General features: G+C 40.9%; 1 protein-coding gene across 3 annotated transcripts in view; it reads left to right on the top strand.

Annotated features, from left to right (window-relative positions):
* Positions 1 to 18917, top strand: part of BRDT (bromodomain testis associated) — a 57608-nt gene that overhangs the window by 31001 nt on the left and 7690 nt on the right. For all 3 annotated transcript variants that reach the window (XM_021090248.2, XM_085024005.1, XM_021090249.2), the window contains 3 exons: positions 6171 to 6232; positions 9592 to 9763; positions 15668 to 15768. In XM_021090248.2, coding sequence (XP_020945907.2) covers positions 6171 to 6232; positions 9592 to 9763; positions 15668 to 15768 — 335 coding nt within the window. The remainder of the gene's footprint in view (positions 1 to 6170; positions 6233 to 9591; positions 9764 to 15667; positions 15769 to 18917) is intronic.

Genomic DNA, 18917 nt, shown 5'->3' with positions numbered 1-18917 from the left:
TTTATAGCAGTTTGACCATATGCCGTTTTCCTAACCAAGTCACAGTCTTTCATAATTTCTATTATCAAGGACAGATCTCTCAATTAACTTTTCTAAATTCCTTAATAGTATTGATTCTTAATAATGAGTTGCTCTCTTTACTGCAATATTATTCTGTTTAGGTAGGCTAAAATGTTTTAAGGGTAAAAAACATTTTAAGTATTGCAAATAGTATAAGAGCTGTTTATAAATTGTTATCGTCTGTGTAATCTTAGACCTTATTTTATGCATGTTTGAAAAATATGGACTAATTCTGCTTTGTTAAATGGTATTAATTAGGGAATTTCCTGGTGACTCAGCAGGTTGGGTTAAGGATTGAAGTTGGAGTTGCCACTGTGTTACTGCTGTGGCACGGGTTTGATCCCTGGCCTGGGGAGCTTCTGCATGCTGCAGGCATGGCCAAAAAAAAAAAAAAAACAGGATTAATTAAATGGCAAAGGAGTAAGTTCCAAGGAAAGATGTATTTTACAAATTCTTTAATTATAATTTCAAACAAGATATCAGATCAGGAGTTCCCGTCGTGGAGCAGTGGTTAACGAATCCGACTAGGAACCATGAGGTTGCGGGTTCGGTCCCTGCCCTCGCTCAGTGGTTTAAGGATCCGGTGTTGCCGTGAGCTGTGGTGTAGGTTGCAGACGCGGCTCGGATCCTGCGTTGCTGTGGCTCTGGCGTAGGCCGGTGGCTACAGCTCCAATTCAACCCCTAGCCTGGGAACCTCCATATGCCACGGGAGCGGCCCAAGAAATAGCAACAATAACAACAACAACAACAACAACAACAAAGACAAAAGACAAAAAAAAAAAAAGGATATCAGATCAGTCCCGAGATAGAATTATAATGAAATCCTGAATCTTTGAAAAAATAAAAGAAAGGCTAGAAAAAGTATCTAGTTGTAAATTTCAGTGTGATTTAATCTTGCCATTTAAATTATCTTCTGGACTGACATTAGGTGTACAGATTTTCATGTGTTGATAAGAACAATAATTAAACATTGGTATAAATATAAAACCTTTCTAAACTTTTTTCATAACCCAAAATGTCATTAAATGCTGATCAAAGATGAAATTGAAATTCGACAATGAAATAAATTCCATATGCATAGATCCTGTGTTAGCTAAGCTGAGCTGGGATGTACACACAAGCAAGTGAATTTTCTAGTGCCTAGCAAGGTTGTCTCTCTTGAGTGATGTAACAGAGAGGAATATAATTAACAGATTAGTCCTGTGACTAATAATATTACTGAGAAACAATCTGATGGAGCAGCTCTTAAGTAAGACTGCTCTTGATTTTAACCTTGTACCTAATAACTTAGGCATTGTCGAAATATAAGATACTTGATGAGTGTGGGAGAAAATACTTTATAGGAATGATTATCAGTTCAATTGTTAAAACAGTTATACACAGGAGTTCCTGTCGTGGCTCAGTGGTTAGTGAATCTGTCTAGGAACCATGAGGTTGTGGGTTCGATCCCTGGCCTTGCTCAGTGGGTTAACGATCCGGCGTTGCCATGAGCTGTGGTGTAGGTTGCAGATGCGGCTCGGATCCCGAGTTGCTGTGGCTCTGGTGTAGGCCAGTGGCTACGGCTCCGATTAGACCCCTGGCCTGGGAACCCCCATATGCTGTGGGAGTGGCCCTAGAAAAGGCAAAAAGCCAGAAAAAGACAAAACAAAAAAAACCCAAAAAATAGTTATACACACAAAAAAATCTATGGTTATGGCATCAGTCCTTTACTTGGTTAAGACAAAGTGAATTTGTCACTTCACGCTTTACACTGTCTTTATTGGCTTCAGTGAAATGTTCTGAAAGAGAAATTTATCAAATTCCTTGGCAGTTCCTTTGTTAAACTTTCTTAATTACGAATGACTTAAAAATAGAAATAAAATAGATTCTTTTTAGCACTACAGCCCAAGCCTTCCGTAAATTGACAGTGTTGCATTTTTTTTTTTCATGCAAGGGGAAAAGGACAACCTTGATTCAAGTTTAGATTTTATTTTACCTTTTAAGGGAGAGGATGATACAGTAAATGTAGGAAGTATGAAATAATAGTTTTGGAGTAATTTTGCCATTCAAGCTAGAAGGTTTAAGAGAAATAATTAGCATTCATCATTTAAATTTTTTAAACTTTCATTAGTTTTTCATCAATTAATGTGTTTTTAAAGCCCAAGAAGAATAAATTCCAATACACAGTTTTGATTAAAAACTTGCATATTTTGAGGTCCTTACTTGAGCTGTGAGTCTTAGAAATAAGGATAAATTTTGTCATGTGCATTTAAAAATTATCTGTTGAAAATGAGTCTTCTTAAATAGGCTGTCTAGAAGAGTGTTTCTCAATGTTGGCAGTACATTAGAATCACCTGTAAAATGGTAAAAATAGCATCCAAATCTGAACTGAATGGAGAGTGAAGCCAGGTACACGCTGTGTTCAGAGCGTAACATACCCTGTGATTCATTGCCAACGTGTTTGAAAACCATCAGTCTGGGGTTTTTTGTTTAGTTTCCACTTTCTTTCTTTCTTTCTTTTTTTTTTTTTTTTGTCTTGTTGCCATTTCTTGGGCCGCTCCCGCGGCATATGGAGATTCCCAGGCTAGGGGTTGAATCGGAGCTGTAGCTACCGGCCTACACCAGAGCCACAGCAACACCAGATCTGAGCCGTGTCTGCAACCCACACCACAGCTCACGGCAACGCTGGATCCTCAACCCACTGAGCAAGGCCAGGGATCAAACCCGCAACCTCATGGTTGCCAGTCGGATTCGTTAACCACTGAGCCACGATGGGAACTCCTGTTTCCACTTTCTAACACTATCAAAATGACTTTGGTAAAAGGAATAGGCAGTTTATAATCGGTTTGTTCTTCTGTATTAAAATTAAGTACACGGAGTTAACATTGTGGCTCTGCTGGTTGGGTCAATCCCTGGCCTGGCTCAATGGGTTAAGGATCCGTGACAAACAAGCTGCAGTGTAGGTCGCAGGCGTGGCTCAGTGGTGCTGTGGCTGTGGTGCGGGCTGGCAGCTGCAACTCCAACTTGACCCCTAGACTGGGAACCTCCATATGCCTCAGATGCCACATGCCTCAGGTGTGGCCCTAAAAATAAATAAATAAATGAAAAATAAAAATTTAAAATAAGTTCCACACACTTAAATGAAGGTTACCAAAACATTCTTTCAAGGGGGCAGGTTTTTTTCATTCAAAGTGCTTGGTTGTTTATCATAATAATTTGGGCAAATCATTTAACATTTCCAGACAGGCTTTCTTTTCTATAAAGTAAGGCTGCGAGTTCCAATCACTTTGCTGTACCCTGTCCTGTAAGCGGAAGTGTGATTTGGCTTTCCGATGTAAAAATCTTCAGTAATTCTTCCTGCTCTACTGGCGTTACCTTCTGGTTTTGCATTCTGGTGTTACAGTCCTACCCAGTTACTCAAGGTTCTGGCCGCCGTTGCCTTGCTGACCATTGCCGTCTCTGGCACATTAATCTCAGTGCCTCGGTAGGTGCTGAGTATTAACAAACTCAACCAATTATCTGATTCCAGATCTTTCTCTTGATTCTATGATTGATGTTTTTGCTTAGTCTGAAATGAAAACTTTCTAATCAACCTTTTATATTGAGCAGAGTCCCCTTGTGGTGCAGGGTTAAGGATCTGGCATTGTCACTGTACTGGCTCAGGTCACTGCTCATACAGGTTTGATCCCTAGCCCAGAAACTTCATGGCACAGGCGCAGCCAAAAAAAAAGAGTAGAATGAGAAATAGGTTGTCACTGTTAATCTGTCTATAGTCTGTAAGACTTTTATGAGGCATACTATATTCAGTTTTTTTTAATTAAAATTCTTTGCCTTTTGCTGGTGTTCTTAGTTTTGTTGTTGTTGTTGTTGTTGTTGTTGTTTTTTAAGAGCTGCACCCATGGCATATGGAGGTTCCCAGGCTAGGGATCGAACCCGAACTATAACTGCTGGCTTACACCACAGCCACAGCAACTAGGGATCCAAGCCGCATCTGCAACCTACTCCACAGCTCACAGCAACACCGGATCCTTAACCCATTGAGCAAGGCAGGGATCAAACCTGCGTCCTCTTGGATATTACTAGTCAGATTCATTGACAGCTGAGTCACGATGGGAACTCCTTGTTTTTAGGTTGTGAAGTGCTAATTTTTCTAGTAGTTTTGAGCTTCAGTTTTATGTTACAAAACTAAGATAATGCCCTTGAATTTTTCAGCACAACACTAATGTGGTATGTCTTTTTTTTTTTTTTTGGTCTTTTTGCTATTTCTTTGGGCCGCCCCTGCGGCATATGGAGGTTCCCAGGCTCGGGGTCGAATCGGAGCTGTAGCCACTGGCCTACGCCAGAGCCACAGCAACGCGGGATCCGAGCCGCGTCTGCAACCTACACCACAGCTCACGGCAACGCCAGATCGTTAACCCCCTGAGCAAGGGCAGGGACCGAACCCGCAACCTCATGGTTCCTAGTCAGATTCGTTAACCACTGCGCCACGACGGGAACTCTGTATGTCCTTTTTTAATTATAGTTAAGAGTTTATATCTTAGAATAATGTAGTTTAGGTATATATTTGAATAATTTAGATGTATAGATGCATGTATATCATATGATCATATTAATGAAGTCTGTTTTTATTTTTGTTCAAAGCTGAAATCATAATTTCTTTCCTAAATGTGAAAGCTACCTGGATCGATAGCCTCGATCTTTGCCATCTGCCTTCTTCCTTTCCCCTTCCATCTAACCCTCAACACTTAAGTAATACTTAGTGGAGTGACATTAAGATGGAGCGAGTCATCTTAAATACTTAAAGCATGTCATTGAGTGGCACTTAGCAATTTTAACAATGTCCAGCATCAAACATTTTAGGAAAGGAAAGAACAGTAACACATCCAGTGGAAACGGATGGCATTTCAGGAGGCAGAAGGTAATTATTAAAATTAGAATGTTTTAAGTTTGAATAAGATTTGGTGTTGACCAGCCATGGTGCCCTGAAGTTTGAAGCAAAAATAATGCTCAAGTGGCTCATGAAAGCTGGCCTGGAGTGCTGGATCCAGGCATTAACTATCAGTTTGGTGCTTTGCCACACTGACTTAGGCTTGCGATTGGGAGGGTAGCACCAGAACCAACTGTAGCATCAAGAAAGAGGAACCTGTTGAGCACTAAGTCAGAGCTCTTTTTTTTTTTTTTTTGTCTTTTTGTCTTTTTGCCTTTTTGCCTTTTCTTGGGCCACTCCCATGGCATAGGAGGTTCCCAGGCTAGGGGTTTAATTGGCGCTGTAGCCATCGGCCTATGCCAGAGCCACAGCAACACGGGATCTGAGCCACATCTACACCACAGCTCACGGCAACACTGAATCTTTAACCCACTGAGCATGACCAGGGATCAAACCCGCAACCTCATGGTTCTAGTCGGACTTGTTAACTACTGAGCCACGACGGGAACTCCCACAGCTTTTTTTTTTATATCTACTCTACCGCCAGTGTCGGCTGTTGCGGTATTTCTAAAGGTAAAGCAGGTACTACCACACCCATTTCTTGCTCTGTAGTTGAGGCTACAAATAACCCGGAAGTAAATAGAGTATTAATGTATTAATTCCACGAGACCTTTATTATAATGCTTAGCAAGTAGAGCAGACTTTAGCATGATAATCAGATAGCTTCACTTTTAATAAAAGACTGTATCCTCTCAGATAATGACATATCCTTCTCTTGTAAATTCCTAATTATCTTAATTAAGCCTCTTATGGCTACTTGCTGAAAGATGTTTAGTACAATTAACACTGCTTGTTTAAACCCTTGTTTCTGCTGGAACTTGTTTTTTTTTAGACTATCACTTTACTCGGAAGTAACATGGTGTTGTTCTTTTTGCCTCATACTCCAAGTTGGAATTTGTGAGGGGATATTTATTCCATTATGTGGAAAAGAAAATATCCCTTTTCAAAGCAAGTATCCCTTTAGAAATGTTGACTGATTCCAAGAGAGCAAAAACCTGGTAAATGTAAGAATTTCTTGATTTAAGAAGCTGACTGTTTTCTTAACCATTATTCTGTTTCTAATATGAAAAAAAAATTGTAACTTAGATGATGGTGAGTTTTTACATAAGCAAATATTAAAATATTTATTTGTATACATTTGCAGAAATGCTTCCTGTGTTTACCGGAGTAAAGCACAGTGATTCTCCTTCTAAAGAGAAAGTACAGGTAGGTTTATTCTTCCTTTTTAACCTTAGAATTTTTAAATTATGTAGGTTATAACTCACTGGTGTAGTAGAAGCTTTTTAAAAAATTGTTTATTTCCATGAAGAGTTATTACTCAATTTATGAACTAAATGTTCAAAGATTTCTTCGTAAGGAAGACTGAATGGTGAAACTAACTTAAGTCGTACAGTTTAGTGGAACAAATGATACGAGTTTCAGCTTAGTTGAAATTCCAGGGGCGGGTCTCGGTGCCCCCACGTCCATGTGTACACAGTAAGGTGTGCATAGTGAGGGGGACCTCTCGAAGACTGGTAGTAGGGAATGGTCACCAGGGTTTCTGAAAATAAAAGCTTATAATTACCAACAGCTCATTTTAGCACACCTACGTTTGATTAGTAGTTGACATGCTTTGAAAAGGATTAAAGTAGTGTTATCTTCTACTACTTTTTTTTTTCATTTATTACTCAAATGAATTCATCACATCTGTAGTTGTATAATGATCGTAACAATCTAATTTCACAGGATTTCCATCCCTCAGCCCAGGCACATGCCCCCACCCCCCATAAGTTTTTCAATGTCTGTGAGTCAGCATCTGTTCTGCAAAGAAGTTCCCTCTGTCCTTTTTTCAGATTCCACATGTCAGTGAAAGCTTTGGATATTGGTGTCTCATTGTATGGCTGACTTCACTTAGCATGATAGTTTCTGGGTCCATCCATGTTGCAAAAAATGCTGGTATTTCGTTCTTTTTAATGGCTGAGTAATATTCCATTGTGTATATGGACCACATCTTCTGGATCCACTCCTCTGTTGATGGGCATTTAGGTTGTTTCCACGTCTTGGCTGTTGTAAATAGTGCTGCGATGAACACTGGAGTGCATGTGTCTTTGCGAGTCGTGGTTTTCTCTGGGTGGATGCCCAGGAGTGGGATTGCTGGATATCTTCTACTACTAATTCAGGTGATCCTCATTATAAAAATTGTAATCCTTTGTACCCATCCCAAATACGGAATTAAGGAATTATTAAGGTAGTACTAGTTAAATGGTAAACTTGTTTAACAGCATCTCACTCTCCAAGTCAGGGGGATACAGCATAAACAACACGATCTCGAAGGAGCAGAGATGGAATCACGCAGGGTTGTATGAGTAATGCTGTAATCATCTATGTTCATGATTTAGTGAGAAAGTGAATATACTCACTGTGAGTGAGTATAAACTCATTACACACACACACACTGCTTGAAGGAGGTAATGCTTAAAGTAGGGGTTTTTTTTTTAACTATTTTTTATTTTTATTGTTATTCTCCCAATACAACTTTTTTTCCTACTGTACAGCATGGTGACCCAGTTACACATACATGTCCATTCTTTTTTCTCCCATTATCACGCGCCATCATAAGTGACTGGACATAGTTCTCAGTGCTGTAACAGTAGGAACTCATTGCTAATCCATTCCAAAAGCAATAATTTGCATCCATAAAGTACATTTGAAATTACAGGGAAAGGGAAGAAATGGTTACTATATTGACATGCTGATTAGAGACTTACTCTTTTAAACAGAGGTAGTAGCATGAAGAGGGCTAAAAAAACCCACAGGCGGTGAGTTCAGGGAAGTACGGTAGCAGAGGCTAAGGGATTAGCTGGCTGTGGAGAGTTAATAGGGAGGCTTTGTCTCCTAGGTGAAGTGGTGGTATTTACCTTGGTAGTATTTACCTTGATCTGTCCTGCCATAGGTATTAGTGGAATCAGAAAATTATGACTTGAGTTAACAAACTCTGGAATAATTCCCAATGGTAGAATGTAGAATGGTAGAATGGTAGTTTGTAGAATGCTGTCTTTTATGTTCTGTTTGTGGCCAAGCTTTTCAGTGTCGCTCACTAAAAAACAAATGCTCACTTAATGACAACAGAGGAAATACATTTATAGGATAATAAATAAATGCACATATTTTTGTGTTTCAGAAAGTTTTTGTTTTGTGGATTTAAAACCTCAGCTTTGATTTTAGTCTCAGGACTTGGGTGTGTATAACTGTTGGGGTAACACTCCTGTGGCCTTGAGTCTCATTCAGGCTGGCGTAGGCTTTCCTGTACTTGCCTTATCTACTCACCCTGTCTAGCCCTTTACTACATGGAGGAGGAAGGTTGTCTCTCTTTTTTTATCTTTTTATTTTTTAATTTAATTTTTACTTTTCGTATGTTTTTAAGATTAAAGTATAGTTGGTTTACAATACTGTGCCAAGAAGGTTGTCTTACTCATCTGTGTACGCAGAGCTTAGTAGGTAAGATACCTGGACTTTGGTAGTGTAACTTAGCTTGCCACTGAGGAGGTGTGAGATTTTAAGTAAGTTATCTTTATATATCTAAGTCCTGTTGGAAACCGTAAATCCAAACTCATAGGATTATTGTGAGACATAAAGAACTATATAAAAGGTTTAGCCTGGGAGTTCCATCATGGCTCAGTGGTTAACCAATCCAGCTAGGAACCATGAGGTTGTGGGTTCAATCCCTGGCCTTGCTCGGTGGGTTAAGGATCCGGCACTGTGGTGTAGGTCGCACACGCTGCTCGGATCCCACGTTGCTGTGGCTGTGGCTGTGGTGTAGGCCAGCGGCTACAGCTCCGATTCGACCCCTAGCCTGGGAACCTCCATAAGCCATGGGAGTGGCCCTAAAAATGGCAAAAAGACCAAAAAAAAAAAAGGCTTAGCCTGTCACCTTACACAAGGAAAGCATTAAATAAATGTTAACTATTATAATAGAGCTTTTAATTAATAAATAGTTAACTAATACTGAATCAGAATTTGTTTTTCTTTTTTTTGTGTGTGTTTGCCTTTTCTAGGACTGCTTCCTGCGGCATATGGAGGTTCCCAGGCCAGGGGTCGAATCGGAGCTGCAGCCGCTGGCCTACACCAGAGCCACAGCAATGTGGGATCCGAGCTGTGTCTGTAACCTACACCACAGCCCACGGCAACACCAGATTCCCAACCCACTGAGCAAGGCCAGGGATCGAACCCGCAACCTCATGGTTCCTAGTCAGACTCTTTAACCACTGCGCCATGACGGGAGCTCCAGAATTTGTTGATAGTCTTTGGGTCAACCATCATGTGATAAGTCTTATGTGTACTAGTAGCTGCAATCATCAGCTTTGACTAACTCTACTTACAAGCTCTATCATAGCCACGTTATTTAATCTTTCGACATCTTAGTTTTTTCATTTGTAAGATAGGGTTAACTATGCTTTATGTTTTTGTGACGTAATACCATATTCAAAGGTAGTATTAAATTATATTCTATCCACTTACGTTTCTGTTGTTTTAGTCATTTTTCCTGATGGTTAAAGCTCTAAAGATAGTCTTGTTTAACTTTACAGATAGAGTCTTCTGTGCAAGATACAGTCTCTGGGCAAACCACCCAGGTTCATCAGACTATATGCTCAGGTGGGATACCACCAAGTCACCACCAGGTGGTGTTTAATCATCAAGAATCCGAATATTTACACAGTGTGGAAAACAGTTCACCTTTACAAATTCTGCCTCTGTCAGGTAAGAAATTAACAAGCAAATGACTGTGCTTGAACAAGTGACTTCTCAACTGTGTGTGAAAGTGCCGAGATAATCTTAAATGTTACATGTCTGGGATTCTGAAAATCATAACTAGTAAATTCCAGGTTAGAAGTAATCACTGAAGCCTATTGCTTTCTTTATACACAACGGTACTCATTACATTTGAATAAAAGAAAATTATGTGTATGGTTCACACACAGCATACTTTGATAGAGATGATATAAACTGACATGTGGGCCATATCTAAAAACCCGTCACTGCCGTAGCTCAAAGCAGGCTCTGAGCAGGCTTGGTAAATGTTACTGTAATTTCCATGATGTGCACATGGGTTGGAGAGGTAGGATAGAAGAGGGGAAAAGACACTTAGAGATTCTGTAGGTAGAGAAATGAAGTTAGAACATTAAAAATAGTTTATAGTTAAGGAAACTTGGGCTAAAAATTCTTCCCTGCTGGTGATTCTTATTTACCAAATTCCTATTTACCTACCTTCCCAAACTGGAATTTTTTATATTGCTAGACTCATTTGCCTTTATAAATGTCTTACCTGTTAAGGATTAGAAGTGAAGCTGTTGTCCTTCTCAGCCGGCTTCCCCTGTGGATGCGTGGCACAGGAGGCTGCTGCTCTGATACGGACGCTCAGCTCAGGGAGTGCCTGAACCTCGAGGCGCTGGCGTATTCAAGCCCAGACTAGAAAGCCAGTGAAGGCGTGAATGTTCATTCCGTGTCCCCTTCCTTCTAGACTGCTCCTTGGTTTCCACTAGGGCTTCCAAGGGCAGGCGTTTCTCCAAAGCAGGAGGAATTTCTAAGCTGTTTTGCTGCAGCCCAAGTTAGGGACACAGAGAAGTTCTGACCCTCTTTTATCACTTCCCGTACAAGCTCCTACTGTTGTGTGTTTGAGTGTCCGTTTTGTATTGAACTTGAGTTTTAGCTCTTGACTGCGGAGGTCAAGAGAGAACATATCTGAGGCAGCATTAGAAGGCGTCCAAGGAAAGAAAAACAAAGACCCAAAGTATGAAAAACTAATATCCATCCTTTTCTGGAAAAATATTTTCAAGATACTCAGGAGACTAACTGAAGATGCAGTGCTCTCGGTCAGAAATTACCTTAAATACCAGTGCTACATTTGGGTCTTTTAGTTTGTACACAACACATAGCTTCAAACAGGAGCATAGCAAAATCAGATTTTACACTAGGAAGAGATTGCTGCTTGCTTTATAGGGGGTGGGCAGAGATGAAGGTGCTCTGATGTAGCTGGGACCAAGTAAGAACGCTGAGTGCCGTAGACTAGGAAAGAGATTATGAGGCCCAAAACGAATGCAGTAAGTACAGAAAGGATGTGGCTAAGTCCGAGACTTTGGTGGCAGAGTTCCTACGTCATTAGATTCCGGTCTTGCCAGAGTGTTATCCAATAGTTGGATTGAAAATAGAGGCAGTGCTTATTTGGGACGTGTTTAAGATGTGGAGAAATTCTAATTGGAAATACACACCTAGAAATAAGTTTCTGGAACTAATAGGGTGTCACAAGAACTATTTTTAGGAATTACCCATGTGAAGCTATTTGAACCCACGAGAATGAATGAAAACACCCAGTAAAATGTACAGAGCAGGAAGAGGAAGGTCAGACAAAATACTAGGTAGCCAACCTCCCTCGGTACAAGTAGAAAACATTAGTAAGTTAAAAGCAGAGGTAATCAAAGCTGAGAGGAAACGGAAAATGGGGCAGTAGGCGCAGGAGATGTGTGTCTACAAGGAAATCCTCGCATGAAGCAGTCACGCGCCCTCAGGAACGAGGGAGAGGAGCACAGCGGGCAGCATGACAGGTTTCTTTGTTTTTACAAAAGCTTCTTTTGTTTTTTGTTTTTTGGGTTTTTTTTTTTTTTTTTTTTTTTTTTTTTTTTTTGTCTTTTCTAGGCCGCACCCCCAGCATATGGAGGTTCCCAGGCTACGCCAGAGCCACAGCAACGTGGGATCCGAGCCTAGTCTGCGACCTACACCACAGCTCACGGCTACACTGGATCCTTAACCCACTGAGCAAGGCCAGGGATCGAACCCACAACCCCATGGTTCCTAGTCAGATTCATTAACCACTGAGCCACGACGGGAACTCCTACAAAAGCTTCTTTTGTGGCCAGTGTGATTGGGGCAGAAGGCAGGTGGTTGTCAATTGAGAAGTAATAGAATCTGAAAGTAAACCCGAATGTAAGCAGATTTTCAAGGAGTTTGTTGGTGAAGAGGATGGGAAGATAGCTGTGGCTTTAACAGGAAGATAGGTTTTTTAATTTTTGTAGGAGTGGAGAGTGGTTGTTTTGTTTTGAATTTTGAAATGGAAGAGATTTGAACATCTTTGAAGGTAGATCAGAGAGAACCAGAGTTGGGGAAAGTTGCTGTTTTCATTATAGTAAGTTAATAGAGGAATGGTAGTCATTGCCCGGAAGAAAAATAATGGAAAGAATGCAGTCAAGAGGAGTCTTTTTTTTGTTGTTCCAGTTTTAAGAAAACATCAATGAACAGTCAGGCTTTAAGTATCTAAGTTTTCTTTTCTTTTCTTTTCTTTTTTGTCTTTTTGTCTTTTTAGGGCCACACTCAGGCATATGGAGGTAGCCTCTGGCCCTCACCACAGCCACGCCGGATCCTTAACCCACTGAGTGAGGCCAGGAGTTGAACCCTCGACCTCATGGTTCCTAGTCAGATTTGTTTCCACTGTGCCACGATGCGAACTCCTTTTTTGGTCTTAAGTTTTCGATCAGGATCAGTTTCCTTCAATTTCTCTTTATATGTGATCATATTGTGTAAAAGGAAAGGTTGAATGATGAGAGTAGGTATTCTACCGCACTTAGCAAACTTTTCAGAACCAAAGTGGTTTGTATTTGCCAACAGTAGGTGGCACTATGCCCAAGGGAGACTGCAAATGTTTCTATGCCATAACATGTATGTAGAATTTTACTTTTCTAGAATTTAATTGTGGTGGAACCTTTTGCTTAAACCTTTAAGAAAAAGAGTAGAACATTTTTCACTGAACTTTCTTAGAGTTTGACGTAAGTGTTGAGAGTAGATAAATATTTAAGCAATTGAAGTTTTAAGTATTATCGGTTTTGTTCAAAACCTCTGTCATTATCTCCATAGGAACTGGAACGTGTCTGATTTTTTTTTTCCCTTAAAATAAGTTGAAGTTTTTAGTCACAAGGATGACTAAACTTATCTTTAATTTCTCCTTTCCCAAGCTCATGAAACTCTTCATTCAGTTATATTAAGAACTAAAAAAACCCAAATTTATAACACACATTGCTGTGTTACAGCAGTGTGCATTAGCATAGCAAAAGAGTAGGTAAATGGAGTTTGCCACCTAGTAGGAGAAAGAAACATCTGGTATATAAAGTAAAAATAATGTGCTCTAAAAGAAAAAAAATGAAATTTAAGGAGGTGAGGAAGGCGGCATTACCCGTCTCTTTAGAGATGCGTGTTTCTGTATACGGGCGGAAGGGCATTTTGGATGGCGGCAACGCCACAAGTGAGGATGTTGAGGGCCCAGTAATTGACTAGGATCAAAACTTTGGCTGGACAAACAGGAATACAAGCAAATCAATTTGAAAAGGTGGAGCAGGTTCGGGTCATAAAGAACATCAGTATCTAGAGACTTAGAACTAATGCGTATGGTTAGTGGGGAGCCACGAGGGTTTTCTGAACAGAGCGTGTCCTTCGATGTCGTGTGTCTGCAGTTTGGTGGCGGTCAGGTGGAGGGAGGGCCACAGAGACCAGAGGAGGAGGAGACCAACTGAGCTGTGACAGGAATAGGAAACAAATGAAGTAAAGCGATGGAAAAAAAGAAAGGGAAAAGTGGAAAGATAGCACCAAGGTGGAGTGAGCAGATGTGCAAAAGATGAAGACATGTTCGGTTTTGATAACAAAGGGGTGTACGCTTTGGAGGCTCAGAGGATAAGGGCTGGATACTGGTCCAGGCTGACAAACTGGAGCACAGGTGAAGGCCGGGTGGCTGAGGAGGGTGAGTTGTGCAGTGTTTTGAGGTGCCGGAGGGCATCCGTGTGAGTGTTTTTCGGGGAGTCTTGGTACACTTCGTGCCTGTCCTTGGCCTCTGTGACACTGTTCCCTTGACCGTTCCATCTTTGTGTGTTCCTTACAGATCTTCATCTGCCTACCTTTAAATGTGGGTGATACTCCGAGTCATATCCTTAAGCTTCTTCTTCCTTTACTCTCCTAGCCATAGGCTTGGGGCAGACGTCCCCTTTGCCCAGCTGTGCCATGCCATACATGCATCGTTTTCTGCTTCTTATGGCATACACAAGGTTGGAAGGCCGCGATCGGTACATTCTTCCTGAGTCATCTTCTTGGCGTCTATGACTTCGAGTCTCATTTTCACAACTCAGGCATTCAAGCCCCAGACAAGTTTATGTAGCTCTCCTGACTACCCTAAAGAGCACAAAGGCATGTCAAACAGCTTGTCAAAACTGAATTTCCCCCTTTAATCCCCACGTTTAAGTCTTTCCTCTTTAATTATTTTTTTGTTTTGCTTTGGGGTTTTTAAAAAATTTCTTTCTTTTATTTATTTTTAAAATAATTGATTTATTTTGCCGCACCTGTGGCATGCAGCGGTTCCCAGGCCAGGGACTGAACCCGCGCCACTGAAGTAACCTGACTAGCCACAGGGGAGCTCTTTAATCTTGATGATAGCACTGTCCCCACTTACTTAGAGTCGGCAGACCGAGTCATTTAGAATTTCTTTCTCTTGACATACCTACTCTTTCTACTTCTTAATCAATATCTGACCCGAAGCAGAAAAGGCATGTAGTTTTGTATGTACTCTTTTCCCATTCCTTGTTGGACTGAGAAAACAGGTACATGGGGCCCCGTAGGAACATACAGTTTAAACTGTTCTTTTCATTCACGCATCCACTGTCCGTTTTGTCTGTTCGCCTCCTGTGCTCACCCCTATCCTGTAATGTAACTCCCTTCTTCAAGGCTCGGCTTCAACTAGTGTGATTTAGCCAGAATTGATAGGTGGTAGAAGCTTGGATTCAAGTTCCTATAATTCTAAGTCGCCAGGATTTTATGAGCTTGAGCCAGCTAAAGAGAACAACTCAAGGACCGGGGAAAACCAAAAGAGAAATGACCTAATGAAGTTTCATACACCAGGACACTCTGGTCATCAATGACAGCAAACTCAGCCCAAGCTGGCCGACCAGGATGTTAGCACACATGCGAGCCATCCAAAAGGAGGTCCATCATTTAGACTCTCTTTCCGTAGTTATCTGCACCTGTAGTAATGGAATATTGCATGAAAGCTTTACAGCTAACAGGACTGCAGAGTTTGCTCTCCACTTGGCTCGTCAGGCAGCATGTGCATTGCTTACTTCTTTCCCTTCACTGTATCCCAGGTGTCTGGTGTCTCAGTTTGTCCACTCTTTGTATTGTCTTTGCTCTCAGTCTGGCTACCAGGAAGCATCCTTCCTGGAAGCCCCACAGCAGTTTAGGTTGCTCTTTTCTGAATGGCTCGCTGGTGGGGGGGTAGGGATACTGTGATTGGTTTGGTCAATGAAGACGCATCTCTGGAGCTCAGGTCAGTTTACAAGCTGAAGGACCCCTCTACCACGGGGGCAGATAAAATAGATTTTGGTAGGTGAGCCACAATTTCAGCCATACTTTACACTGATAAAAAAGAAGAAAAGAAATAAGAGATAAAATTTCAAGTGAAAAATGTTTATTTTACAGTATAATAATTCCCCAACCAAGAATATTCCAAAATTAAGGAGCATAAAAAATTATTTTGTTTTCATAGTTTCTGACCTGGAGGGGTTGGGGCGGAGTCAAATTCTGGAGAATCAAGATGAAGTATCTTGACTGTGCTCTTTTACAAATGTGTGCATCTAGATGATTCTGACCAACCCCTGAATGACGTGGCTGCGGTGCATCCGTCCAGTGACAATGACACAGTGGTGTTAGAATCAGAGCGTCAGGTTCCTGTGCCAAAGGTAAGAGTGGTGTTACTTTTTCTCACGGATCTTGAAGGGATTGAAACCTGGATATACAAGTGGCCCAAGGATTTTAAGCCCTAACTTGAGGGAATTTTGGGTTTCTAAGCCTAATTTTTGCCTGTGTAAATTCTGTAATGTTGGTATTTGTCAGCTCTCCTGATTTTAAAACATGGTATAAAACTATCAGACTCTGCTGTCGGAGATTTCCTTATGGAGTCTTTTGTGCGCTTAATCTCAAACCACGTGCCATGTCATGCTTCCAACAAGTATTCTAGATGTTTGAGATACACTGGATACATCAGGTACTCTTCCAGACATTTGAACCCAGTAGTTCTCAGAACCCGACCATGAGTGAGATCCTCACATATGGGCCCCCCTGTCTCTCTCCTGCCTTTCCTTCCATTCTTTGCTTGTTCATTAAGTACTTCCAGGGACACAGCTTGCTGTTTGGGCACACTTTTTCACTACGAGAAGCGCACTGCTTTAGCCCTTGTGTTTTCTTATTCTTAGAATCTCTGACTTTCTTACATAATGCTCTGCTACTCAGAAGAGATGACCCATGTTTAATTTGAATCTTTTGTGATTGACAGGAGCCATTTAAAAAGTGCGTTTTCTGATATCCAACATACATTTTTTACATTTTTTTGTTTGAACAACAACGGAAGTGTCACCTATGTCCCCTTTAGGATGCAAAGAATAGTGCAGCAGAGTTTCTCAAATATGCGGTTTACTGTGTACTAATATCTTTGTTTCTAATTTAACGAAACTGTAATGTTGGCTGACTCAGTAAAGTTTGAAAACAGTAAGAAAATTTTCAAAAGGGCATTGAGATTACAGCAAAAATATGCAGCAAGACATCAAGTATACGCCATACCCTTGAAGTTTATGCTCAAGGTAAAAATGACATAAAAGTGACAAAATACTCTTGTTTATTCCTAATGCTTAGTACATAGTAAGAACTGAAATCTTGAAGTGAAAGCTTAAGGAGGAGTGGGATTGAGCGGCTTTTTCTCTTTACAACAACTGTTTCTTTTCATTCTTGACACTGTTTCCTATCCTTGCTCACTCGCTGTCAGCAGTGTTACCACAAAAGAGAAAGGCTACTGTGGTGGCTCAGTGGTCAACGAATCTGACCAGGAACCATGACGTTGCGGGTTCGATCCCTGGCCTTGCTCAGTGGGTTAAGGATCCGGCATTGCCGTGAGCTGTGGTGTAGGTTGCAGATTCAGCTCAGATCCCGCATTGCTGTGGCTGTGGTGTAGGCCGGTGGCTGCAGCTCTGATTCGACCCCTAGCCTGGGAACCTCCATATGCCGTGAGAGTGACCCAAGAAATGGCAAAAAGACCAAAAAAAAAAGAGAGAGAGAGAGAGAGAAAGCTAGGCTACAGAATGTTGGTGCTAGACAAGAGCTTTGAGAATTAGTCTTTGTGAATAAACCGTGGTCCAGACAGTCCAAGCATCTTGCCTGGAGAAGAGCTGATGTTAAAATACAGCATTGTAACAACCCCCCCCCCTCTTGTTTCACTCAGAAGCACTAGCTTTGTTCTTTTCTTATTCACATATTTCTTCCTCAAGAACAGCTGTCCCTTCCTGCAGAAACGCATCCATCTCTGCTCCCTTACTTTGCTTTCATTCAGCAGATTTTTGTGGAGCTCTCCTGCCATCGCTATAGTCTCTATTATTCCTTCTGTCTTATTTCCCCGCTGCCTGTTTACATTTTAAATCAGGCTTTCTCATCTGTGGCCTTACTGACATTTGGGGCTGGATAAGTTTTCATTGGGAGCAGGCCTGTACATTGTAGGATGTTTAGCAGGAACCCTAACCCCTACCCCCTGCTACCATGTGACAACCAAACACTTTACTGATATTGTCAGATGTCATCCCTGAGCAGAGGAGAATCACCCTTTTCTGATGCTTCTTCTGCATCTACTAAGATGGTCATATGATTGTTAACCTTCATTTTGGTCATGTGGTATGTATCATGTTGATTGATTTGCAGGTGTTGCTGTTGACTATTCTTGTGACCCTGGAATAAATCCCATTTGATCACAGTGTGTCATCCTTTTAACGTACTGTTGAATTGTAGTATGTTTTTGAGGATTTTTGCATCTGTGTTCACTAAGGATATTAGCATGTGATTTTCTTTTCTTGTGGTTTCCTTATCTTGTTTTGGTATCAGGATAATTCTGGCCTAGTAAAATGAGTTTGGAAATGTTCCCTCCTCTTCTGCTTTTTGGATGTGTTTGAAAAGGGTTGGTATTAATTCTTATTTAAATATTTAGTAGAATTCTTATTTAAATGTTTAGTAGAATGTACTAGTCTATCTGGTCCTGGACTTTGTTGGAAAGTTTTTGATTACTCATTCAGTCTCCTTACTAGTAATTGATCCGTCTAGATTTTCTGTTTCTTCATAACTCACTTTTGATAAGTTGTATGTTTCTAAGCATTTATTTCTTCTTGATTGTCTAGTTTGTTGGCATATAATTGTTCATAGAAGTCTCTTACAATCCTTTATAGTTCTGTAGTGCCAGTTGTAATATCTCCTCTTTCATTTCTTTCATTATTTATTTATTTATTTATTTTTATTTTATTTTTTGTCTTTTTAGGGCCGCACGTTGGCATATGGAGGTTCCCAGGCGAGGGGTCTAATCGGAGCTGTTGCTGCCAGACTACGCCAGAGCCACACAGCACCAGACTGGAGCCGCATCTGTGACCTACACCACAGCTCACGGTAACGCTAGATCCTTAACACACTGAGCAAGGCCAGAGATCAAACCCGCAACCTCATGATTCCTCGTTCGATTCATTTCCACTGCGCCACGATGGGAACTCCCTCTTTCATTTCTGATATTATTAATTTGTCATTTTTGTCCTCGATAAGTCTAGCTAAAGGTTTATCTATTTTTGCTTATCTTTTCGGAACACCAGCTCTTAGTTTCATTGATCTTTTCTGTTTCTTTTTAGCCTCTATTTCATTTATTTCTACTCTGATCTTTATTTTTTCCTTCATTCTACTAACTCTGGGCTTCATTTGTTCTTCTGGTTCCTTGAGGTATAAATTAGGTTTATGTAAGATGTCTGTCTTTCTTTCTTTGCTTTTTTAGGGCCACACTTGTGGCATATGGAGGTTCCCAGGCTAGGGGTTG

Source organism: Sus scrofa, chromosome 4 (genome assembly GCF_054392235.1).
Source record: "Sus scrofa isolate SSC_HxYL_T2T_F1_AM1 chromosome 4, Sscrofa_HxYL_maternal_Yorkshire_Landrace_v2.0, whole genome shotgun sequence".
In the NCBI taxonomy this organism is placed as follows: domain Eukaryota; kingdom Metazoa; phylum Chordata; class Mammalia; order Artiodactyla; family Suidae; genus Sus; species Sus scrofa.
The sequence above is the reverse complement of the archived record's forward strand: the minus strand, read 5'-3'. Positions and strand labels throughout refer to the sequence as shown.